General features: G+C 56.4%; 2 protein-coding genes across 6 annotated transcripts; both read left to right on the top strand.

Annotated features, from left to right (window-relative positions):
- The first annotated feature begins 235 nt into the window (after positions 1-235).
- ACVR1B (activin A receptor type 1B) lies at positions 236-18513 on the top strand. 3 transcript variants are annotated; one of them, XM_074853939.1, is made up of 9 exons: positions 236-384; positions 9293-9532; positions 10820-11068; positions 12271-12501; positions 12845-13012; positions 13568-13724; positions 14239-14363; positions 14959-15089; positions 15284-18513. In XM_074853939.1, exons 1-9 carry the CDS (start codon positions 273-275, stop codon positions 15407-15409), a joined length of 1539 nt encoding a protein of 512 aa, XP_074710040.1. In that variant the 5' UTR covers positions 236-272; the 3' UTR covers positions 15410-18513. The 3 variants fall into 3 exon arrangements, with proteins under 3 accessions (XP_074710040.1, XP_074710042.1, XP_074710041.1); XM_074853941.1 differs by lacking the exon at positions 236-384 and adding an exon at positions 6945-6965; XM_074853940.1 differs by lacking the exon at positions 236-384 and adding an exon at positions 7019-8682.
- A 1231-nt stretch (positions 18514-19744) lies between these two features.
- TAMALIN (trafficking regulator and scaffold protein tamalin) lies at positions 19745-24660 on the top strand. Of its 3 annotated transcripts, none has more exons than XM_074853974.1 (8): positions 19745-20121; positions 21850-21899; positions 22322-22376; positions 23209-23311; positions 23407-23500; positions 23574-23640; positions 23732-23798; positions 23906-24660. In XM_074853974.1, exons 1-8 carry the CDS (start codon positions 19987-19989, stop codon positions 24325-24327), a joined length of 993 nt encoding a protein of 330 aa, XP_074710075.1. In that variant the 5' UTR covers positions 19745-19986; the 3' UTR covers positions 24328-24660. The 3 variants fall into 3 exon arrangements, with proteins under 3 accessions (XP_074710075.1, XP_074710074.1, XP_074710072.1); XM_074853973.1 differs by having other exon boundaries at positions 19746-20121; positions 21847-21899; XM_074853971.1 differs by lacking the exon at positions 19745-20121 and adding an exon at positions 20207-20487 and having other exon boundaries at positions 20557-21899.
- The last annotated feature ends 681 nt before the right edge of the window (positions 24661-25341 follow it).

A 25341-nucleotide genomic window follows, 5' to 3' on the forward strand; every position in this document is an offset into this window, starting at 1 on the left:
GGACACGCCCCGCGCGTACCCCCACGCGTGCACACACACACCCCGCACACGCGCAAAGCGCGCGTGCACGATCGCACGATCACACGCGCGTGCACACTTCCCCTCCAGCTCAGCTCCGTGTCGGCCGAACCCCGCCCGGCGGACCCTCCCCTTTAAGACGCGCGGTTGGGGCCGTCCCCTTTAAGGCTTGCCCCGCCCCCCGGCCGCGCGCCGGCGCTCGCCCCTCCCGCAGGCGCTGGCGGCCGCTCGGCACCGAGGCCGCGGCGCTCGCCATGGCCGCCCCCTCCCCGCCGCCGTCCCGTGCCCGCCGCTCCCCGCCACCGCCCCCCGCCGCAGCCGTCCTGCTCGTCCTGCTCCTGGCTGGGCCGCTCGGCGGGGCCCGCGGTAAGTGGCGGCCCCCGGGTCCGGCCCGCACCGGGCACAACATGGCGGCGCGCCGCCCCGCCCCCGCCCGGCGCTGTGAGGAGAACCGGGGCGGGGGGGGAGGGGGGTGCTGAGGGGAACCGGGGAGGAATCGTGAGGGGAAGCGGGGATCCATGAGCAGAACCGAGGGGGGAGGCGATGGGGGGGGGCTGAGGGGCGAGCCCAGGCCTGGGGGTGAGGTCGGCCCGGGGGGGTTGGTGGGGCAGGTTGAGGCCGGGGGTGAGATTTTGGGGGGGGGGAAGGGGGTGCGAGAGGGTTTGAGGCCTGGAGGTTTCCTCTGGGCTGCGGGGACGGCCCTGAGGGGTTGGGGGTGCGGGTAGGCGGCCCTGGGGGGGGCTGTGGGCAGGGTGGGCCCTGGCGGGGGGGCAGAGGCGGGTGTTTCGGTGGGGAGAGGGAATAGGGGGGGATCCCTGGGGTGGGGGGGTCTCTGGAGGCATCAAGGACTTTGTGTAGCCCTCGAGGCGCGGATCAAGCCTGACCGGGGGAGGGGGGGGCGTTTGCTGGGGTGTGTGGTGTGAAGGGGACCCTTGAGCTTGTTGGGGGGGGTCCGTGCCCTCCGCGGAGGGGCCGGTTGCGTGTCTGGAGGGGCGACAGCAACTGGGGGTGGGGGCTGGAGAGCGGGGAGACCTGCGGTGCCGGGGGATGCTCCGGGGAGGCACCCGCTCGCCTTGGCTTTGGCTGGGAAGAGATCGGGGAGTCCTCCAGCCTCTTCAGGAGATAACGAAGGAAAAACTGCAATTTATGGGCTTTTCCCAGAGGAAGGAAGAACTGGGGGGTCAGTGTGTGTCGGGGGCCCAGGCCCCTGGGTCGCTGGGGGGGGTTTGTCGCCCCAGGAAGCGTGGGGCAGGCGCGGGGAGAGCGGAGCAGCCCCGGGGTGGGAAGTGCCACCATGTTGTTGCTGAGCCTTGGCCAGACCTGGGGAGTTTGTGGCCTCTTCTCATCGGCCTGTTGACCCGGCGAGGGGGGGGATTCGGCAGCCCCCCGTGCACCAGAGACTGCAGTGTGGGCTTAATAAATAGCCTCTTGGAATCCGTGGGGTTGGTTTTTAAAGAAACCTTTCGAAACCTCGGTGCCTCTGGATTGTAACAACTGTAAATATTTGTTTGGAGGGCGGTGAGGGAGGGAAAACTCTTTGTTTCGGCTGTTTGTTCTGCGACGATCCCTTTTCTTGACCTGGGCGGGAGGGGGGAAGAGCGAGGGGTATCAGCTCCACGCTTTGGAAGAGATTGGCCGCCTTTTCCCCAGAGCTGGACGGGCCTGAAGCATCTCTGAGCATCTGTTGGCGGGGACGGAGGACGGGCCGGTGGCGGTGGCCTCGGCAGCGTCTGAGGCTTCGCAGCACAGCCCATCTCTCTGTGGCGATCGGGGGCGATCGCTGCTTGTGTAACGCAGGTGCCTGTTCCAACAGGAACCGCACTGAAACATTTTTCTCCTCCCCAATCCTCTTGCCGTTTGTGTTATGTATTACCAACCGACTGTCAGAAGGTAATAACTTTGCGTGTGCAGATCTGGACTTGTTAGCTACAGAAAATGGCTTTAAACCCCACTAGGGCAGTAGGTGAGGGGTGTATTTGCGAGTCCTGTTGAATCTGGCAATGCAAACGTGCTTTAGGGGAGAGTGGCTGTGCTTTGTTTTAACCTAAAGTAAAATCCAGCCTTAGGAAGGTGTTTCAGCTTTTCTGTGATAAATGGCAAAGCAAGACCGAGTGAGACTCGTCACACATCTGCTCTCAGACTTTCGCTTTGCATTTTATATACAGCTGGTGTTTATTAAAAAAATAAATAAATAAACAGGAAAAGGCCAATTGACTGTGCGTATCTCCTGGAAAGTCGCCTTTGATAGTGGGCTCTGTATGGCTGGCTATTGTTTCCGCTCCGTATGTGCTGGAGGTTTTTGTTCACGCTGTCCGGTGGAAGGTGTGAGGGAGCCGCGTCTGTGGAGCTGGGCTCAGGATGGCGGGGAACGGGGACTCTAACCCCGTGAATTGTTTGCTGCTCGAGCAGCCATGATGCACGCTCGGCGTGCCTCAGCCAGCCAGGCTGCCCTTACTATTGTGCTTTATACAAGGGGTCTTAACAGCTGCTTGTTTCAGGGTAGGTTGGAAAAACATCCTAATTTCTGCAGCGCTTGGGAACTGTGAACCTCTGTGTGCATTGGTAAATAGGGTAGAAAACACCCCCCTACGCTCCTTCGTTTAAAAAAAAAAAAAAAAAAAGGAAAAGGGAAAAAAAAAAAAAAGGTGCCTGTGCAGCGATGGTTAGAGGGTGGTTGTAGGTAGTCTTTGTTTGCGTGCTTGAAATAAAGCAAAGGAATACCGTGGGGAGCAATCTTGGGCCAGCAGATTTTATTATTAACACCTGCTTAAAATATTTACCCGGTTAAATCAGGCAAACTCTGCGTGGTCCATAAGTTATATCTTACAACTTTCCAAGAAAGACTTCTGTAACTGGAAATTAAAAACAGTGTCCAACAAGCATTCTTGAACTCCTTCAGCTCCTTGGCCAGACAGCTCGGATTTTTTTTTCCCTGGGTACGCCATCCGCTGCCAGTAGTGGATGCTCCGGAAATCGCTATTGCGAAAGGAGTGAAGTAAAACGTCAATTCTCTTAACAGCAAGCAAAGTTCACTGGGTGTTGACCAGTGGAAATATGTTCTCCACCGCACAGCCAGCGCGGTTATCCGAGCAGACCGAGAAGGAATTGCTCATCTCGAGGGAGAAAGCTGCGATGGTATTGCAGGGATGAAACATCCGCTGGTGCTGAGCTTGTAGAGTCAGACCCTCGTGTGTGAGCAGTCGTGTGGGGTGGGAGACCTCCTTCGTCCTCCTTATTTAAGCCACTGGCTTTCCAGCTTCCCTTCTCGTTGATTGTGGACCCGTATATTTATTTTTTTCATCAGAAAAGCCGACTTCGCTTGCACATTAGGGCCCCCTGACAAAGGTTGGTGCTTGCTGCCTTCAGTGGGCGTCTTGGGAGTAACCTGTGGACTGCTGGCTGTTGGAGTATAGACTGCACATGAAACGACTTGTTATTTCGACTCTGAAAACGCGTGTGCCAATTGCCCGAGAACACACAGCATCCGATTTAAGTCTCGCAAGCCGTCAGTAACGACCTGTGCGTCTGCCTGGCCGTGCGGCTGGTTTGCAGGACTTTCTTCCACGGTACTGGTATGCTATGGGTGGCTCCTAAACTGGTTTCCTAACAAGTTAAAACACAAAATAGGTGTCAGACCAGAGCCCGGAGAGGGAGTTCAGAGCCATGTGTCTGTTTTCTGAGTTGAAGAACAACAGCGGCAGCAATGTCAAGGCTTTTTCTAATTAACCTATTAATGATGAGACTCCTGTCAATTCACTTATTTAAAATTAATTTAGAAGCTCTCCTTTTGTGTTACTTGAGTAGATGCAGGGAAAGTTTTTCACTTTAAAGGTGAGAGCACGTTCTTCCTGCCCTTTTTTTTTTTTTTTTCCATTTAGGATATGTTTTCTAGTCAGCCGTGATGTGTTCATGTCAGGTTCAACCTGTGCCAGGGGACTGCAGCCAGCTTGTGAAAAAGTTGGGACTCTTGTTTCCAACTTTAAATATCCTAGTATAATTTTTAGTTTCTGGATGACTTGAGTGAAAGTGCTTTTTTCATAGTACTTTGCAGCTAATTTTAACTCTGTTTCATTTAGCAGCAGTGGGTCAGTAGATTTCATAAGCACCAGCAAGGAGCAAAAGAAATGTTGAGATGCAAAAGTAGGAGAAGTTGATGGGGCAGCGAGATGTAGGAAGGATATTTGAGGTGGTGGTACTGTATCTACAGAAGGACAAATCTGCACTTATTTCTTCCTTTGTGAGGAAACAGGGGCAGTGTGAGCATCCAGAACTGGCCTTGCACTTGGTTTTGGAGGCGGGGTGTGTAGGTGGGCTCGGAGAAGATACTGTACGAGGCATTGTGGACGCGGACACATCCCACAGAGGGATGAAGGGATCCCAGTTGTTGACGCCAGGCAGCAGAAGAATCAAGGTGAACGTGATGGAAAGTAAATCTTTGTTTTTAAAGTCCTCATCAGATGGCTTTGAGTGTCTTGGGGTCATGCGGTTGAAAGAGGAGCAAGAAGGGACTCTTGGAACAGACCTCTGCTCCCTTGCTGCAAGGATTTTATTCCTCACCTGCTCTTGGGCAAAACACTCTGTGATAAAGGTTATTCTTTATTTATTTCGGCACAGCATATAGCGAAACACTGAAAGGTATTTCTTTCTTCCAAGCATGTTTACACATGTCCCTCTTCATTATAGCATCTAAAGAAACAGCAGAGGTACGAAACCCAATTGTTTTCCATTTCTCTTGCTAACATTATGCTGCTGCAGCATTAAAACATCACTACCAGATTGGGTCTCATTAAGTTAGGTGCTGTACAGAGACATAATAAATTGCAGCTCCTGTTCCAGAGCCTTACAAAGGCTCAGAAGTCAGGGGAATCATTGTTCTTCCAGCCTCGATTCAAACTGTTGAAAAAGAACAGCAGCTTACAATCTCTGCAAAAATCTGTTTATCTGGTAAATACGTGGGTGGTTATTGGCAATTTTACCAATGATCATCTTCAGGTTAATTATCTTAATACATCTTGATCAGGTAGCATTTAGCCCTGAGAAAATGTCATCTTGCATAGCACAGCTTCAGGAGATTTGGGGAAATGTATTCCAAAAGGTCTTTAACACCATTACATTAGATTTTGCTGCGAAACTTTCCCCTGTCTAGCTGCAGAGACATCTTGACACATGCAATCCTGTGCGAGAATAAATATGTGCAAAATGAGCTCAGATAGTTGCTGGAAAAAAAAGAAATGTTCTTTGACTGTCAGAGCTTAATATTTTAGTCTTTCTGGAGCCTGGAGCTCTAATCCACGGACCCCCGCCTGTTTGTTTGGATTCGTTTTGTACATACGAGTTACTTTGAAGGGGGAATTTGGTGCAAGAGGGCCTTCTCTTGTTTTCCGCTCTGCTGTAGTTAATGCAGAGGGATGCTGCTACCTCCGTGCCCCTGGTTCCTGCCAGGAGCAATCCTGCTGCCACCCGTAACCCGTGTCCCTCGCTGGGTACCTCACGGGGAGCAGCAGCAACTCTTGGGCTCAGGGGGGTCACTCGAAGGAGTTCCCGGCCCAGCAGCCGAGCCCTGGGCTGCCTTAGTCGAGGATCAAGGAGAGTTTGGCTTTTGGCAGCGCTGACCAACTGCTCCAGTTTTTAGGAAGAGCGCTGAGGACCGGCACCGGGCTGGCTCGCTCCTGCGACTGATGCCACGACCGGCTGCGCCCTGCCTTGGGTTCAATCGCAGCGAGGGTTTGCTTCAGTATAAACACCAACCCGCTCCATCTCTCGAGGGAGAACAAAGCTTGTGTTCTGAGGATCTGCAGCTTAATGTTAGGCTTGTTTAAACAGCTTCTTTAAAGGGTTGGGTTCGTCTCTGAGCAGAATGTCAGAAAGAGTGTGCTGAGCAGATAGAGCAGGCTCTGCTGCCAACTTCTGCAGCACCTTTCATGCAGACTCATCCCGGGGCGTTTTGCGAGAGGGGAACTCGCCGACCCAGCTGTGTGAACTGCTCTTTTGTTTTCCTTTGCCCCATCTATTTTCTTCAGCCCAGTCAGTTTCTTTTATTAAGTAGATTATATGTTTTGGTCAATGGGAGCTTTTCTTCCCAAAGAAAAAGAATACTGTTGGCATGAAAAACGCTTTTATTCACTTCTGTCTCCTTTTGCTTCGCCCAGGCGGCCCCAGCTGCTCTCAGGAGCGCCCGAGAGCTGCCTGCCGGGGGGCTCTGCGTACCTGACCCCCACCCAAGGGGAAACAACAGTCGCTTTTTCCTGACTTCTGGTGTTACTGATATGAGAAGAATTTTCCCTTCTGGTTAATCAAACTTGAAATGCTGGACCTGTGCGGGTTGCCTGGTAATTCTCCTCTGTGCCGGAAGCTCCCCGGTTCCCGGCGAGCCCCGGTGCAGACAGGCCTTTCCTCCTTGGCACAGCCGGTGCCCTTCTCGCCGCAGCGCTGGCAGCCGGCGGTAGGTGATGCTGAGGCAGGATATGGCTGTAGTGATGGTAGATGTAGATCCTGGGCTTTTTCAGAACGAAAATAAAGACGGAGTCAACTCCTGCCTGCGCGAGGGAGGCTGGAGCTGTTCTTCAGCTTCTACCCGGGGATCTGACCATCTTTCCTAAAATTTGAGAGTGCCTAGGGGTTATGGACAGGAATATCTGGAAAACCCTTTGAGAGTCTCTTAGGAAGGATGTCGAGAAGTACACGCGTGTGCTGAAGCTTAATTTTCTTTGTTCACGCTGCTCTCCTTACCGTCCGGGTTTTTGAGGTGCAAACGTAAGAATTGCTGTTAAAAAAGAGCCCTTGTCTCAAAGGGGGAACATCAGCTGACAGCACCATGAGGTGAAAGGAGACCGTGCTCCGTGGGGCATACCCCTCCTGAGCAGGGAGCTTCTGCTTTCTGCGCAGAACAGAGAAGGATCTTCTTACTCTGTCCCTGTGCACTGGGGCTCTGGTAGCGTGCCTTGCAGGTAAACTGATTTCTTTTTTTTTTTTTTTAATTCTACAAATGAAACTGAGCAGATACAACCCGCTCCTCTGCTTTCCTTCTCAAAGGGATGCTTAGTTTCAGGCCAAATACTTCAAGAAGTTTACAAAACCAGTTTTATTAGTGCGTTAAAGTGTTTTGTTTACTTCTGAGCTTCTGGAAGCAAAACTGCCGTAGCCTAAGTCTTGGGTTTGAGACCTTAGAAATGAGTCTAACAGGAACAAAGTTCAGTTTTGCTGTATCTGAATCAAGCTGAAAAGAGCCTACATGGTAAAACATGTGTGGTTTAAATGTTTTTAATTTGTACCTTGAGTTTTTTATAAAGTAATAAAGGAGGTGCTTTCAAACGCTGTTTCCTTCAGGTATACTTGATGGTAGGAACGTGCCCTGGATGCTCTTTCCTACCTCATGTTTTCATAAAATCTCCATTATAACCAACCTTTGTTCCCCCAAGTGTGTATATTTTTCAGAAGAATTGTCTTTTCTGTGCTCTGCTGACCACTGGAAACCGGTGTACTCAGAGCTGTTTGTCAAGTTGAATGTTGGTGGGTTTTTTTCCTTTCATTATAAAATTTACACTTAAAAGCCGCGTAATCCATGGGCACGGTGCTCTCAACCCTTCTCAATACGGTTCAGTCTCAGGGTCTTCCCTGTCCGTTTTCTATCTCCCTTTTCCTTGGCCTGTGCTAAGCACATAGAAATAAGCTACATTTGCTCATGATGCTTTTTAAAGATGTCTCGCTTCACAGCTCTTCTGGGTTTTACTGGCTTTTTACTGCTTCTGCAGTTTTGAATCTGTTGGTTCAGAACTCGCCAGCGTCTGCATTTAGCCTGTCTGAAATACTGCAGCCCACCTCGGAGCTGTTAAGCAGCTCCCAACAACAGCTAGGAAACGAGGAGCGCAGGGTCCAGAGAGAATTAAGGGAGTAATAATGCAATTAGCCTAACTGATTTACCTAGGACACTGGCGATAAGGGATAATGGGTGTCTTCCTCCCAAACGAACCCTGAAGTTGATCAGGACCCGCTTGGTTTTCATTAAGCTCAAGGTAGCGTGCCCCCAGCAGCGTAACTCTGCGCCGGGGACCGTGTGCTGGCTGTGGGAGCAAGAGGCTCTTCCAGTGCCACGAATATCCTGGAGTGCTGATGCTCCTTCAGGCTGCTGGTTGCCAGAGATGGAGTGGCCGAGGGCTCGGCGCTTCCCTTGCCCCACGGGAAGGCGGCTCACCCTCGCACACACGAGTGTTGACCGTGACTTTGGTGTGTGTCTTTAGACCGAGAGGGTGCAACCAGGCGTAGAGGATTTAGCTGTCGGACTGGGGAGAGTTAACTGTGGCACTTGTATCTTTTAAAACACTTCCTCAGACTCTCTCTACCTGAAAGACCATTTCTGCAGCGGGTAAGTACATGTTTGTGAATCCCTCCGGGGAGGCTGAAAGATCTGATGAAAGCCGAAGAAAATACTGTGTGCTGCTAAACAAGCCCCACCCTTCTTCTTGACATTATTGTATTCGCTCTTTGTTCCCAAGGATGGCGATGCCTGGGGATTTGCTTACAGTTTTTCAGGCAGCTTGAGAAAAGCACAATGACAGCTGGGAGGCGGAAAAATGTGGGAATCTGCCTTGGAGTTTCTCCTTCGCTCTTTACCCAAATAATCTTCGTGGAGAGCAGGCAAAAAGCCAGGAATTTATTTGACCCAAGGTAGTGTCTCGGATCAGGAAAGCAGTTACTAAATAAGTGACTGATCTAGTTGGGCGTAGCACGCTTGGCTTGCGTATTCGGTTTGAATTGGTTTTGTCTTGGCATCTGCCCTCTGCCGCTTGTCTCCCGCGAGCTGGGGTGGTCGTCCCTCACTAACCTGGAACGGGCAGCTCGGCTTTGGCCAAGCTGAGGAAGCCTGAACGGCGAGTTCGGGTGAAATCAAGTCTGTCAGTTTGAGTAACTGTTGTTTTCAATTTGAATTCTGACCCTAGCTCGGGTTGGGAGTGGATCTCGGTAAAATCTAGCCTAGTTTGCAGGGATGACTTGGTCATCGCTGTTCGTGGTCGCAACAGGGGCAGGAAAAAGGGCTGTCTGGACAGTCATCTTCTGGAAAGGCTCCTCTGCTTCCACACTCTGTTTTGTGCTTAAATTAGGTGCTTGTGGGTCTGAAATACTGAGTATGACTAGTTTTGTTCCTAAAGCCAGTTCCTCCTGAGCCTAAGAATGGCCCGTTCCCTCCGAAATGGGAAATTTAAAGAAAGTTTTCTCTTGTTTGAGCATTTTGTCTCCAGTGGGTTCTAAGGAGGTGGTCGTGGTTTGCTTTCTGCAGCTTTGACATGTTTGTGCTCCGACTGCAAACAAGCGAACTCCACGTGTGAAACGGACGGCGCCTGCATGGTCTCGGTCTTCAACCTGGATGGCGTTAAACATCACGTTCGGACCTGCATTCCCGAAGCCAAATTGATTCCTGCTGGGAAACCCTTCTATTGTCTGAGTTCAGAAGATCTGCGTAATACTCACTGCTGCTACTCTGATTTTTGCAACAAAATTGATTTAATGGTTCCCAGTGGTGAGTAGAGCGCTGAATAAATGGTCTGTTTGAAGTGGGGAGGAGAGAAGCTGTCTGTTTGGGACTGGGAATAAGGAGTTCTCAGCCCTGTTTTCACTTCTTCCCTTAGGTTGCTCTGTGAACTTGAGCACTGGGTTTATTTCCTCGATTTGTAAAGTGGAAATAATAACAAACTACTTCACATTTTAATTTGAAGTGGCTTGAACTCCCCTGTGGCCGACAAAATGTCACCAGATGAGATTGTACTTTAGGGTAGGAGAAGCTTCCAAAGTTTGGGGGTTTTGGCAGTTTTACTGCACTCAGCAGCTCCATATTAGGAGACTCCTCTCACCTTATCAGCCCTGCTGCTGGTATCCTACAGGCTCCCGACAGCAGCCACGTTCATCTACAGTTAAATACAAGCATCTGCTGCCCGATGCTCGGTGCCTGCAGTGGCCTGGGGACGGCGCGTGTTCCCTGGACACAGCTCGGATCCCTTTTCTGGTGCTGAGTTGTGCTGTAGCCTCCCTTTTATCAGATAGAGTGGCTTTCCTTCTTCTAGCACCGCAGATCAAAAGTGATGAGCCACGAGTATGGGAACATTGCAGCAGCTTCAGAGTAAAGTGTGTGGGGTGGAGGGATGCCCGGATCCCGAACGCACGAAGAGGAAGCAGCCCTGCCTTTGAGTGAGGGTGTGGGAAACGTCTGCTCCTCTCTAATTCCTGGGACAGAGAGGGCATGCAGTACTTCCTCATACCTCGTTACTCTCCGTTTTGGGCTGTTATTTAGTGGGTCGTATGAAGACTGCGGTATCCATTTTCCTTGGGTGCAGTGGGGAAGTTTTACCTGGTCTCAAAAAGACAAATAATTGTCTTTAGGTGCGAGTCTTCAGGGGTTGTTACAGGGCGAAGGGGAAGGAGGGAGAAATGAGTCCTTTACTGACCGGTGGTTTCTTCTCCCACTTGGGAGAGTTCAAGCAGAAGGTAGAATGCAGACTGTTGGAGCAAACTCAGCCCAGAACAGACTCCCATCCTCTTAATAGCTAAGTGCCGATAATCCCTGATCCTCCAGTTGCAGCACCACGTTCTTTTGGGGTTTTTAGCTGTAGTTTGCCAGTCTGATGACTTGATCAGTCCCATGTTAACGCTGTTATTTGATGTGTCCTCTACCATCCTGGAACAGCAAGCTAAAATTGTCCAGGCTCCAAGAGGATAATTAAAACACAAGAAGAAAGTCCTTAAAGAACGCTTGTGAAGGAGTGATAATTTTCTAAAAGTGTCTGTTTTTCTCCTCCCTTTCCTCTCCAAGGACACCTGAAAGATAACGAGCCCCCGTCGAGCTGGGGTCCTGTGGAGCTGGTGGCGGTGATTGCCGGACCTGTCTTCCTTGTGTTTGTTGTCATGATCGTAGTAGTCTTTGTTTTTCATCACCACCAACGTGTGTATCACAATCGCCAGCGGCTGGACATGGAAGACCCCTCTTGTGAAATGTGCCTGTCGAAGGATAAGACCTTGCAAGATCTAGTCTACGATCTCTCCACCTCTGGCTCAGGCTCAGGTATTCAAGATATGACTGGAAATGACGAATGAGAGCTTGTAATTGTAATGGAGTAGTCTCTTCTGGGCTCCTGGTTGCCACAGCTTTGCAGGCCGTGAGGCTGTTGCCTCGTCAGCCTGTCCGGGTTGCCCTGTCGTGAGTAACGTGGAGGGCGTGTGCTAAATTCAGTCGTGCCCAGACGCTGTAGCCGTGCCCCCGTGTCAGAATTCAGGGCTCAGGCCAGGTAAGAGCAATAGTTCAACTCCTCCTTAACTGCTGATGTGTAAAAATAGTTTTATGTGGCTTCCCTCCTTTTCTGCAAGAGGATAACTCAAATTGGCTGCATCTATTTCAAATTTAACCTTGGAACTGGGGTTGGGTTGGAAGCAGACGTTGACGGCTGACCTGTCGGTTGTTGGCTTTCCAAGGAGGATGCAGGATGTCACCTGCATCTGAGCTGGCAGGAAAATGGGAAAGATCCCAGCGGCTGCCAATTTTGTCGTGTGCAAATACTGCGTTTGCACAGCCCGTTTCATCCCAGAGAATCCTGGGGTCTTCCAAAGTGGACTGTGTACAATGTTCACTCCTGTCACACTTAAATCACCCCCAGAAGAGATAGGGAAGTCACCATTTTATTCATGACTCTGAACTATGAAAGCAGTTAGGTTAAAAAAAAAAAAAGTTAATTTTGCAGCAGATGGAAACTGTAGGGTAATCCACAGAGGCAGAGAATATAACAACCTGATATTTGGCCTGGGAATAAACCTTTAGCACCACATCTGCTATATATAAAATGTTTGGGGATCTCTTCAGCAGGTGAGCTCTGTAGCTCACCTAAGAGGTGGCAGCTGTGTTAGGACTCCTTTCCTAAGAGACGTTCTGGGGGTGTACTGCTTTTTAGCAGAGTCTGTCTTCAGCGAATTCTGTTCTTTGCATATTCAGGCTAAAGTTACTTTGATCTGCCATGGAGCAGAAGTTCCCTGAGTGCTCTGTGTCTAATCACTGGCGGTTTGCAACCTACTTCAAAGTGATATGCAGATGCTGCCCAAGCAGCCAAATGGCGCGTCCTACGCAGGAGCTACCACCGTTTGGGTCTCGCTTAGGCTGCTGGTTGTTACCAAATGTAGAGCCTTGTAGGTTTGGTGCTGCTCTACTTCAGACTCGGAGGGGATTCAGGAGTTTCCTTTGCTGCAGCGGGCACTGATTCCTCCAACTGTCCCTAGGTTTGCCGCTTTTTGTCCAGCGGACCGTGGCTCGGACGATTGTCCTTCAGGAGATCATCGGTAAAGGCCGCTTCGGGGAAGTGTGGCGTGGCAGGTGGCGTGGAGGTGACGTAGCCGTAAAAATCTTCTCTTCACGTGAGGAGCGTTCCTGGTTTAGGGAAGCAGAAATATATCAAACTGTTATGCTGCGACATGAGAACATCCTGGGATTTATTGCTGCGGATAACAAAGGTAAGGAGCGCCCCGGTCCTGAGAGCAGAGACTTCACCAGCATGCAGTCTGCTCCTGGGAGCTGCATTTCCTCACGTGGATTTACAGTTAAAAACCATCAGCCTGCGTTTCACATAGCTACGTGTTTGAACGTTTCTCCCCAAAAGATGGTAAAATTACTGCTGCAGCTGAGAGGCGTGATGGTGTGTTAGCTTTACCTTAAAGCCGTGTTTCGCCTTAAAGTTCTTTACCTTATTTGCCCCCAGGTTGGCTGTTGAGCTGCAGCTCTCCTCTGTACCAGAGGATAGGGTGCAGGGTGCTGGGTGGTTGTATCTGGCTGAGCACAGTCTCTTTCCTGCTGCAGATAACGGAACGTGGACTCAGCTGTGGCTCGTCTCCGATTACCACGAGCACGGATCTCTCTTTGACTACCTGAATCGATACACGGTGACTATCGAGGGCATGATCAAGCTCGCCCTGTCCGCTGCTAGCGGGCTGGCCCATCTACACATGGAGATCGTGGGTACTCAGGGTAAGCGCAAAATCTGAAAAGGTGCTGGGAATTCTTGAGGGGAGAATAAAGCAGAATTGACGAGGGGGATTGATGTGCTGCACAGAAAACGCTGGCTGAGTCAGCCCGGGTTTGTCTGGTCAGTATTGACCAGGAATAGACAGAGTGCTTCGGCTGCGGCAAAGTGGGTTAGCCTTGCGCTGGCTCCTGAGAGTTATATCAGCATTTCACATCCCCGTCCTAAAATTGGCGCTACTTGGGCGGGATGTTAACGCAGGCAGCAGCAGAATTATAAACTCCTTATGCCCACATCGAGGCGTCTGATGCCTGGGACGACGGAGTTTATGTCCCTCTTGAGGCCTCTGGGTGCTATTGCATCAGCAGTGCCTGGGAAGCGCGAAGCTTGCCTGCCACGGGCTGTCAGCACTCCTCTGCTGCTCAGTGTGTCCAAACAGGAAAATGTGTTGCAACACTGAGAGTTTAACGCCCTGAAATCCGGTACTGCCTCTGCGCCAGTTCGACTGAGAGATTTCACCAGACCTTGACCCCCGCTATTTTTTTATTCTGCTCTACTAGGAAAGCCTGGGATTGCTCACAGAGACTTGAAATCCAAGAACATCTTGGTGAAGAAGAACGGCACGTGTGCCATCGCTGACCTTGGTCTGGCCGTCCGGCACGATTCGGTTACGGATACGATTGATATTGCACCAAATCAAAGGGTCGGAACCAAACGGTAGGAGAACGGTGTTCTTGGCCAGCGTTGGAAGGGGTCAGAGTGCGACTAGCAAATGCCCAAGCTGCTGGTTGAGCACTGGTGAAATTCTCCATCTTAAGCACTTCCAAGTGTCTCGCAGAGCGTCAGCGTTGTGCCCGGGTTGATGTTGAAGGGGCGGCGGTACCTTCGTCTCCGGGTGCCATCAAGCTGAGAGGTGTAGGCCAGCGACGTAAACTCGGCACCAGGGAGCTCGTATAATCCTTGAGAACAAGCCTGGCGTTCTCAAAAGCCTTTTGGGGCCTGTCTGGAGCCTGATGTGCTTTTGGACGTTTTTACCTCTTACCCAACTTGCTCTTTGTTTTGAGTGATGTTGTTCGCTCTATTAGACCATGGGGCCCAGTTCTGTGCTGATTAAGGCTGTGCAGAGCTGAGTTCTGTCTGTTGGGAAGTGCTGTGTGGGAAAACTTGCCATTTACTGTCTTCTGGAGAATCCCCTCTCAAAATTAATGTGTTGTTCTCTTCTGTTCTGCAGATACATGGCCCCTGAAGTCTTGGATGAAACCATTAACATGAAGCATTTTGATTCATTTAAATGTGCCGATATCTATGCCTTGGGCTTGGTCTACTGGGAGATTGCTCGAAGGTGCAACGCAGGAGGTAACGCCCTTTGTGTGCCCGTGCCGTTGCCTTGGCTTGCTCCTGGGTTTCCCGGCCTCAGTGTTTCTGTTGATCGGGCGTTGGTGAGGTTTGAGGGACTGGGGGGATAAGTCCGTGTGTGCTGCTCCCGAGGCGTTAACAGAGGCGACCGGGACTGGCCCGTGCAGGGAAGTGGGGTTAATGCTCTGACTGGTGGCTGATGTTCCTTCGGATGGATTTTAAGGAACTGGTGGTGCTGATTTGGTGGGTGACTTTCTCCCCCCAACAGTAGAAACGAATGTCGCGGCGCATCCAGCGGCAGGCGGGAGCGCGGCGCCGTCGCGCTGTGACGGTCCTGTCGCGAGCCGGTGACCCTGCCCCTGTGCTGGGAGGTGCTGACTCTGTTCCAGTTCAGGCAGCTGCATTTTATTTCCCTGAAATTTTTCCTGTAAACTCGAATCCCAGATTCTTCGTTTCTGTTCTAAATAACTGCAAAGTGTTGACGCATCTCAGCAATGAGTCATGTAGCCCAAACCAGTCTCCGTCTGCCTTCAGCGAGCGCTGTGGTGAGGATCTGTTCTCCCAGGAATTGCATTTCTCCTTCTCTGCCTTTCAGGTATCCACGAGGAGTATCAGCTTCCGTACTACGACCTTGTACCCTCCGATCCTTCTATTGAGGAGATGCGGAAGGTCGTATGTGATCAGAAACTGCGGCCTAATATCCCGAACTGGTGGCAAAGCTACGAGGTAAGGTCTGCTTTCGTCTCTGTGTCCCCTTCCCCCTCCATAAGGTGAGTCCACAGGAAGAACTGTAAGTCGAGCTCTGATTTTCGGCCGTGCGGAGGCTGTGTCGGTGTCCAGACAGGCAGCAGCAGCCTGGCCGACCGCTGTGGGGTCGGGGGAGAGGAGAGCGCTGACGCCTGCTGTTGTTTCTCGCCTAGGCCCTCCGGGTGATGGGGAAGATGATGCGAGAGTGCTGGTACGCCAATGGAGCGGCTCGACTCACCGCCCTCCGCATTAAGAAAACCCTCTCACAGCTCAGTGTCCAGGAAGATGTGAAAATCTAGGCCCTGAGCCCCAGCAGGAGGAAACTGCACAAAAGCTGCCATGCTAGAGTAGACGTGTGACGGAGGCCTACCTCGTGTTTCTGCCCAATCTACTGCTACCAACCAGACAGCGTGACCTACAGGCTGCTAGGTGGGGTGACGGAGCCTATTGAATTGCTCTCTTCCCTGCTTGGGTATGAAACAATCAGAAACTTTTTATGATCACCTCCTGACAGCGTGAAGACTTGAGAGGGACAGCCATGATTGTAACTCTTGTTTCTTTAATGGAAATCCCTGTAAAGTTCAGTGCGTGCGGCGCACCCGTTGGCAGTGTTTGAGGCCAGGGTGCTAGGTGCTGGGAGTGGGAAGGGAAAGGGAAGGTTTTCTTGCCGTACTCTGAGGATTTTTCCAGGGACTGGCACGTTAAATGCAGAAAAAGCATTTGCAAAACAAATGGTGCTCCCTTCTGAGAGGCTGAGCCTGAACAGTTTATCAGCTTCACGAAACCATTTCCCTCCTTTTTTTCTTAAGCTTGAAAAATTCTAAGTCGAAAACCAGAATTCTGACTGGCTGTCGGTGTGCGCAATGGTGTATGCATGCGCGAGGTGCGCGTGTCCCCTGTGCCTGTTCACCTCCTTCCGTAGACGTGCGGTGTCTGCCCGTAGGGTGGCTCATCTCTGTTCGTGCTTTCTGTGCATGTGCAAATCTAGAGTGTCCTTTTTTTGAGCTGTGCGCGCTGGTGCTCTCCTTGTCGAGTAGTGAGCATTGTCTAGCTTGGACAGGCTGCTTAAAACCAGATCCTTAGCTCGCCGATGGGTGCTGTGGCCTTGCTGTCCCCACGCCGGCTGCAGGAACTTCCCATCAGGTTGCCTCACTGCCACCCCCTCCCTTTTTTAAGAAAAAACAAACGAGGAATTGACTTCACTCCTGGAATCCAGGTTTTTTGGTTGTGGTGTTTTTTTTTTTTTTTTTTTTGTCTTGAGCCCCCGGGGTTTGTAATTCTTGGTAGGGTGGAAAGAGAGACCTGGGGGCGAGAGGTGCCACGGAGCTGGGGTGCGTGTAGGAGAGGCAGCGCCCGGCCAGGGCGCCCGTTCTGGCAGGAAGGTGGTTCCTGAGGTGGTCCCGGCGCGCTCGGCGGCGTGGGGCAGACTGCCCGCGGCCCGGGGGCGCTCTGCACCTCCCGAGGGGCGCTCGGCGCTTGGCAGGGTCTGACGGCGGGGTGCGGGTTTGGAAATCCATGTCCATCTTTTTAATATACATATATAAATATCTCATAATCTGGAAGTGGCTGTGTATAACTTGTGGGGTGGGGGGGGGGGGAACTGCATGAATTTTTCTTTTGATTAAATGCCGAATCAGGGTGAAGTAGAGTTGGTTTGACTGTTGTCTACAGCTGGGCCTAGCAAAAATGGAAGCAGCCGAGCGCTGAGTCCGTCGTGCTGATGCAGCGTTAAAGGCAGCCGGGGAAGTGCCGGTGGTTTGGTGGTTAGGTCAGTGTCTACGGTGTATAACTCTGAAGCCATAACTTTTAACTGGAGTGGTTTTGATTATTATTTTTTTTTTATTATTATTATTTTATGGGAGGGTCTGGATTTTAACTTTTTTTAATATTGTTAATTCTTTATAAGAGAAGAAAAACAATCTATAATTATTACCTCTTGACCTGTTTGTTTGTAAAGAAATCACTGCAAAAAAAAAAAGAAAAAAAAAGAAAAAACAAATGCACACAGCTCGATTTACACTGGAACTGTTTCTACTCAAACCTTGCGCCTGCTCTGTAAGGTGAGGTTTCATCTCTGCTCCGGCCACCGGGGTTAACCTTTTCTTTTAAACACTCTGTTCTTGCTGTCTGTGTATCTGTCCGTGTGTCCGTCTTCCCCCAGACTCCCTATCTTGTCTGTGACTCTGTGTAAAGTGAGGAGTGTGGTTTTTGCATCGTGTTTGGAGCCATTTTGCATCCTGCCGGGGCGTTTCGGGCGGCGCGGAGCTGGCGCGGGAGGGCCGGTTCGTGGAGCAGTGCGGGGCGTGCGCGTTGTGACCGTCCCGCTCCCCTCCCCTTCCCTGCCCGCTTTGTTCTGACTCGTGTCGGCTGCCGCTGTGTCTCCAGCGCCGTACGTCCCTTAACCAAACCCTTCTGCATTTAGAAACCGAGGTGGTGGGCGCTTCACAGACACCCTAAACGCTCTTGAGCTGCTGTAACAGGAGCCTGGCGATGCCCCTCCCGGCGGGTTGGGGCGGAAAGTTTAGCGCCTGTGGAATAAACTTGCCGTAGGGAAGGTACGTCCTCCGCGAGCGCTGCGGGTCTCCTTCCCGAGTACGCGGCTCCCGTCCCCGTTAACTGTGCAGGCCGCTTCCCGAGGACGCAGAATCAGCTACGGAACTTGCACTGACTCTCTCCCCCACCCCTCCAACTGTAGCCACACATGCATCTGCCTCAGCGCTAAACCAAACAGCACAGCGGAGCGGCCTCGGGCCGCAGGAGGGTAGAAGGGGTGAGGGCGGGACGACAGGGTGTCCCCTATAAGCAGGAGTGCAGAAAAAGCCTTGTTTGTAGAGAGATGCCGTTGCGAGAGGGTCAAAAACCGAGGATGTGAGATGAGAACGCTGATTATGTAGCATTTATACAGCACTTTTCATGCAAACATGTGCCGGGGAGGTGCAGTGCTCACTTAGCTGACAGGTAGCAAACCTGGGAATCGCTGCCCGGCTCAGAGGTGACTGCAGCAGCTGTGGGGGGAAAAAAAAACAATAAAAATAAAAAATACAACGCTCCAGAGAGTTCAGGAGGAGAGAGCGACGCTGCAGCAGCTCAGAACGAGGAGGGGAGACGTCAGGTACTCGAGGGCAGATCGTGGTGGGGAGAGGCAGAGCTTGTGCTCCTCGTCTGTGGCGCGGGGTTAATCGGTGGTACGCTGGCTTCAGAACAGATCTCTTGGTACTTCTCTGCCCCTTTTATTTGTTTGGTTTTGTATATTTTATTAGAAATGGACTGTAAAATAGCCACTTAGACACTTTACCTCTTCAGTATGCAAATGTAAATACAATGTAATATAGGAAATCTTTTGTTTAATATAAAACAAGGCTGTCGATTTCTGCTGTACATTATTAAAAGTTTGTTTTATTCACGTGAGGTGTTGGAGTCTCTCGCCGTTTGCTGCGACGGGGGAGCCGTGGCCTGGAGGGGAAGGAACCGGGTGGCGGCGACTAGCGAAGCGTCTGGCGGGGCTTGTTCACCCGCAGCTGAAATAATCTCCCCGGGAATCCTGCTCAGCAAATCTTAACGTTGAATATTCCCCTCGTCAGCGGAGATGCGGCTGCCAGCGCTCGCTGTGCGCTCGGGAGATGCGAGACGAGGACGTGGCGGAGCAGGATTCCCAACCCCCGCGGGGATGCGCAGCTGGAAGCGGGTGTCCCTCGCCGGGGGACGGTAGTTGGAAGCCGGGGTGGGGGTACGGCAGGCAGCTCCCCAAAGCTGGGTCAAGGAAGGATAAATCTTACTCCAAACTGCCCGGCATCCCTATAAAATCCTGTTTGCTCCGAGGGCAGCTGGTGCTGCTCAACCTGCCCCCGCTAATTGTCCCTAATTAGAGCCTCCTGTGGGTGAGCACGTTGTGAGCGGATCAGGGGGAAAATCCGCCGGGCCTGGGGTCCCTCGTGGCGCTGGGGAGGGGGAGCCACCATCTGGGCTTGTCCCTCGATTTCCAGCCTTGGCCGCAGCTCCTGCCCGCAGAAACTCTAACCCCGTCCTGGAAATGGAGGCAGCGGGCGAGTGGAGAAATGGTTTATTTGGGTTTTTTTAAAGCAAAAATTTATCTTTATTCTTCTTTTAGGAAATGTGATGGGAAAATGGGTCTGGGGTGGCTCTGGCCAAGGGGCCAAGTCCTCACCTGGGCTGCTGGGTTTTGGGAGCAGGCTGGGATCTTCCCCTTCGCTCCCTGCTCCGGGCTGGGGGTGGATGCCCTGGGCTGGGTGGGGGGCTCCATCCTCTCCTTGCCGGAGCCGCTCAGCGCTGGGAGCTTCCCCCCCGCCCCCCACTAACCCCTGGGCAGCCCGTGGGCGGCAGGCTTGGGTGTAACGCCAGCAGGATTGTTCCAAACTGCTGTTTTTGGCCAATTTTAAATAAACGTCTGGGCAAACTCCTCAACTCCGGCTGGAAAATTCCCGCTCCCTCCCGGCGCAGGGCGGCGGGGGGCTGCCGGGAGCTGCACCACATGGCCGCGGCCGACGCGCCTCTGCCTCCGGGAATTGTTTTCCTCCGGTCTCCGTCCCCTGGAACGGTTTAAATCCTCTGGAAGCTCCGGCTGCCTTGTCCACCCCCCTCAGCACCCCCAGGCCCCCCTAAACTCCCTGTTGCCCCACAGCATCATCACACACACCCCCCCTGCACCCCAGGGGGTCCCTGCGCAGGCCCTGGGGCGCCGCGGGGGCGGGGCTTGCCGCCGAGGGGCGTGGCCTCTCGCGGTGTGGGCGTGGTTTGTTGCGAATGGGGCGTGGTTACGCGCAGAAAGGGGCGTGTTCTCGTCGAAGGGGGCGTGTCGTACTCTGGCCACGCCCCTCGCGGACTGATATAGGGCCGCGCGGGGCGATGCGGCCCGGCCATGACCCTGCGGCGGCTGCGGCGGCTCCGGCCGAAGGAGGAGGATGCGGCGGCGGCGGCCCCGGAGCGCCCCGGCCCCGCCGATGTCTACCGGGCGCTGGCGGCTGCCGGCGGCACCCTGCCCCGGGTGCGCAAGGTAGGGCTACCGGCAGCCCCGGCCGCGGGGAGGGCGGGGGAAACCTCCCCGGTAACCCCCCGTTTGTGAGCCGGGGAGGGGGGGGCTGGGGGTGCGGGGTGTCCCCCCGCTGGTGCCTGCGCCCTGCAGAGCTGCCCCGGTGTCTTCTGCTGGGCTCTTGTCCTGCCCCACTGTCCCCTCCCCGTGTCCCCATCCTGCCCCGGTGTCCCGGTCCTGTGCCGGTGACCCCCCCCCCGCCTCTTACCCTGCCTCAGCACCTCCCCCCCGCCGCTCCCACCCTGCCCCAGCATCTTCCCAGTGTCCCCATCCAGCCCCAGCGCTGTCCCCACAAGTGTCACGTCCCGTCCCGTCCCAGTTCCTCCCCAGGTCCTACCCCAGTATCTTCCCAGTGTCCCCCCCCCGCAAGCCCTATGTCCCATCCCAGTTCCTCCCCAGGTCCTACCCCAGTATCTTCCCAGTGTCCCCCCCACAAGTGCCGTGTCCTGCCCCAGTTTGTCCCCACATCCTGCCCTGCAGCCTTTGGGGCGCGGGGACAGGCCCCCACCCCGCTGTACGTGACCGTGTCACCGGGACAGACGCGTCCCCGTGGCCCCCAGGCCCTGCCCCGTGGGGAGCGCCGGGGGACGGGGCACAAGGTACCGCCGGGGGCCTGACTTGGTGGGACATGGGACCAACCTGCCACCGCGCCCCTGGGAAAGCCCCTCTCCGGCGGCGGCACGGGGGCTGTCACCGCCCCGACGCTCCCCCCGGCCCCGCGGTGCTTCCTGAGCGTCGGGGGGAAGCGAGAGCGGAGCCGACATCCGGAGCAGAAGTGGCTCTCGCGGCCGCGCTGGCGCGGGCTGGGTCACGTGCGGTGGCCTGGCTCCCGCTCGCCGGCCGAGGCCACCGCCGGACACATCCCCGAGGGGGGTTTGGGCGTCCCACGTCACCTCCCCGTCACTGGGATGACGTAGGGGGGCTGAGACGTGACGGGTGACAACTTTCCCCATGGCCAACACACCCGATTCTGGCGGTTTTGCACTTAAACGCCCCCGGGGACAGCCAGCCACGGGGCTGGTGACACCCGTGTGGCACTTCCGCTGGTGGCACCCAGCCGCCACCAAGACGGGCCACGTGCCGCTCTCGAGGCGCTGGTCCTGGTGACACCGACCGCACCGTGCCGGGGCTGCCGGAGCCCAGCGGCCGCGGAGGGGCATTTGGGGACAGCGCTGTCACCTCCTGCCCCGCGGCGAGGGTCCCGCTGTGCCCGGCCGGTCCCTCCGCCCGCCCACGCCTCCGCGCCCTCCACAACGGGGACATTGTCCGGGCCGAGGGGGGGGGGGGGAAGATTTTGCATGAAAAAACCCGACTTTGTGACCACAACAGGGCCCCTCTGTGCCCGGGCCCCCCCCGGAGCGTGGCGTGGGGTGGGGTGCGTCGCAGGGTGACGTCAAAGCGTGGGGCGAGCGCGGAGCAGATGTGAGGGTGGCTTTGAGCGACGATAAAAGCCTCGTTATGCCCGGCCGGCCCCGGGGTGGGGGGGGGGGCACACACCCCCCTGGGGGGGCCACGGGGCGATGGGTGCAGCCGGGCGATGGGTGCAGCCGGGTGCTGGTTCGGTGCCGGCTTGGCGCGGTGCTCCCCGGGGGGTTCGGCGCTGACCTGATGGGACACCCTGTTCGGGCTGTCCCCGGAGGGGGTGGCGGGGTGGGGGGGATCCCCCCACTGACGACTCTTCCTCTGCAGCAGGGCGCGGGGTTCAGGTGGGCGTCCCCGAGCTCGTCCCCAGAGGAGCACAGGTAGGGGACAGGGGTCCAGGCCCCGCTGCGGGGGGGCGGGGGCGGGGAACACACGCAGGAGCGGGGCTGGGGTCCGTGTCCCAGCGGGTCGGGGCTTGGCCCTGGGGCACCCCCCGGGGGCTGGAAATGGGGCAGGTGAGAGCAGCGATGGGGTCACAGCTCCGGGGGGGGCCCTGACACCCCTGGGCCCCACGGGGACCCAGCCCGACACCCCCGGGACAGGCTGCAGGGCTCGGGAAGAACAACCCGGGGGGGGTCCCATCCCTGAGGGGGGGTTCCTGTCCTTGGGGTCCGGCCCAGCACCCAGGAAACCCAAACCCCGAGGCAGCGTTTTGTCAGAGAAGCTCCTGAGGCCCCAGGGGGTGTCGGGGAGCGGGGGGGTGCCAGGGGCTCTGCCTGTCCCTGATCCCCGTGTCCCCCAGGAGGGTGGTGACACTGGAGAAGAAGGCAGAAGAGACCTTCGGCTTCGAGATCCAGGTGGGTGCTGAGCTGAGCCGTGCTGAGCTGAGCTGTGCCGAGCCAAGCTGAGCTGAGCCAAGCCATGCTGAGCTGTGCCGAGCTGAGCCAAGCCAAGCCGTGCCGAGCCGACCTGTGCCATGCTGAGCCGAGCTGAGCTGTGCTGAGCTGAGCTGTGCCATGCTGAGCCAAGCTGTGCCATGCCAAGCCGTGCTGAGCTGAGCCGAGCTGTGCCATGCCAAGCCGTGCTGAGGCGAGCTGAGCCATGCTGATCTGAGCTGTGTCATGCTGAGCTGTGCTGAGCCGTGCCGAGCCATTCTGAGCTGAGCCATGCCAAGCTGTGCCGTGCTGAGCCGAGCTGAGCTGTGCTGAGCCGAGCTGAGCCGAGCTGAGCCGAGCTGTGCCATGCTGAGCTGACCTGAGCTGTGCCGAGCCATTCTGAGCTGGGCCGTGCTGAGCCGAGCTGTGCTGAGCCGAGCTGAGCCAAGCTGAGCCGAGCCGTGCCATGCCAGGCCGTGCTGTGCTCCCCACCCTTCCAGCCCGCACCTTGCTTTGCATCGAGGGTATTTTTAAGTTGTCTCTGAGCCAGGGTTTATTTTTAGCGCTGACGGAGCTGCCTGGTTACCGAAGCCTCCCCTGGCTGTGACGGGCGGGGGCGGCCGGGGGGGGCCCCGCTTGGGGGGCAGCCACTGGGGGCGAGAGGCCTCCCCCGGGGCCAGGGGGCTGCCCCGCGTCACCCCGCAGCAGTTAAATGCTGCAGTTGTTACCCCGTGGCTGCTGCCTGGGGGGGAACCCCGGGGTCAGGGGGTCCCCGTGCCCCTCACCAGGCCCCCCCGCGCCCCCCCCATTTCAGACCTACGGGCTGCACCACCAGGACAGGAACAGCGTGGAGATGTTCACCTTCGTGTGCCGGGTGCACGGCGGGAGCCCGGCCGAGGCGGCGGGACTCAAGGCCGGTGAGCGCATCCCCGGGGGTGGCCGGGGGGGCCCCGGCAGTGGCGACCGGCATCCCTGAGCCTGTTCCCCCCTCCCCACCCCTCCCCGGTTCCAGGGGACACGATCACGGGGGTGAACGGGCTCAACGTGGAGGGCGTCCGGCACCGGGAGATCGTGGAGATCATCAAGAGCTCAGGCAACGTGCTCCGGTGAGCTGGGGGGGTGCGGGGGGGGCACGGGGGGGCCCCCCAGCCCCCCGAACTGACAGCTGCTGCCCCCCAGGCTCGACACGCTCTACGGGACGTCCATCCGGAGGGCTGAGCTGGAGGCCCGGCTGCAGTACCTGAAGGTGAGGGGGGGCACGGACTGAGAGGGGGAGCACGGGGGGGGACTGGGGACCCCCCCCCAGGGTCTCCTCACTCCCCTCCGCTTCCCCGCAGCAAACACTCTACGAGAAGTGGGGGGAGTACCGCTCGCTGATGGTGCAGGAGCAGCGGCTGGTGCGGGGTGAGTGGGGACCAGGATTGGGAGCGGGGGGGGGGGGCTGGGGGACACCTCACAGCCCCCCCCTGACCCCCCGCTCCCCCACCCCTTCCCCCGTGTCCCCCCGCCAGGCGTGGTGGCCAAGGACCCCAGCATCTACGACACACTGGAGTCGATCCGCTGGTGCCTGCAGGGTGAGGGGGGGCTCCCCGGCGGCTCCCCCCGCGCCAGCGCCTGCGGCAGCGACGACTCCCTCTACCAAACCTGCCTCTTCGCCGACGCGCTGGACGGGGACAAGGCTGGGGACAAGGACAGGGACAGCGGGGGGCCAGCACCCCCCCCACCTCGACCCCGGCCGACCCTGGCCCGCAGCGCCAGCCTCAAGTGCAGCGGGGGGCCGGGGGCCGCGGGGCGACTGTGGGCCCGGGCCGGGGACCCCGGGGAGGGGGCGGCCGCCCCCCGTAAGGGCCGACACAGCAGCTTCCGCCGGCGGCTGCTCAAGTTCATCCCGGGACTGAACCGGGCGCTGGAGGAGGAGGAGAGTCACCTCTAGCGGGGGCCCCGCCGGCCCCCCCAGGCCTATTTATTTATTTATTGCAAGGGGCTTTGTTCCCCTCCGCCCCCCCCCGGCGGCTACTGGAAGGAGCTCAAGGTCAGCCCCGGGGGTCCCGGCTTGGCCCCCGCGGGCCGTGGGGGTCGTGGCACCGAGGGACAGACGCGGGGACCCCCCGAGGTGGCTCACGAAGCCACCGCTCATCTCAGGAATCGGTGCCCTCCCCACTGAGGGGCACGGGGGGGGGCCCTGCATCCCCCCCCCCCCACTCGGGGGGGCACGGGGGCTTTTGTACCGCACCGGCGCTTTCGCCAATACAGAGACTTTTTTGCAGCGGCGTGTGGCTGTGACTTGGGGGGGGGGGGGGGAACAGAGCCCCGCGGGGACGGGGACAGGCTGGCTGGGGGGGGCCGTGTCCCCCGGGGGGGCACCCCACGAGGCTGCACCCCCCACGCTGCCCCCTTTGCCCACCCACCTGCAGCCGGGCTCTAGTCAGGAAGGGCCTTGGGGTGCCCCACGTCACCCCAGCCCCTGCGTGGGGTCCTGGGGACCCCCCCCCCCCCCCTGCCGCCGTGTCCCCCCACCCCCCCGTGCCGTGGGTCGTGTCCCAGCGCTGCGGGGCCCCGGCCAGGCCCTTCCTGCCCCGTTTCCTCCGGCAGCCGGCGGGAAGCGGGGCCCAGCCCGAGCCCTTCCGGCTGCGGGGGCCGGGGGTGCCCGCGGGGAGCGGGAGGGCACTGGGGTCCCCCCCTTCCCCCCTCCCTGCCCCGTGGCCCCCCAGTCCCACCCAGGCAGCATCCAGAGTCTTGGGGGACACAGAAAACCCCCCCCCGGCTGCTGCAGCGAGCACCCACTGGGGTGGCCTTGCACGAGGATTCCCTTGCACGAGTGTTCTGTGCCTCAGTTTCCCTCTGGCTGCGTGTTCGGGGCGCGCTGGGGAGCCCCCCGGGACCCGGGCGGGGGGGTCTGCTGGAGATTTTGGGGATGAGAACCAGGGACGTGCGGGGCTGTGGGTGC

This window comes from Strix uralensis, chromosome 33 (assembly GCF_047716275.1).
Source record: "Strix uralensis isolate ZFMK-TIS-50842 chromosome 33, bStrUra1, whole genome shotgun sequence".
Classification (NCBI taxonomy): Eukaryota; Metazoa; Chordata; class Aves; order Strigiformes; family Strigidae; genus Strix; species Strix uralensis.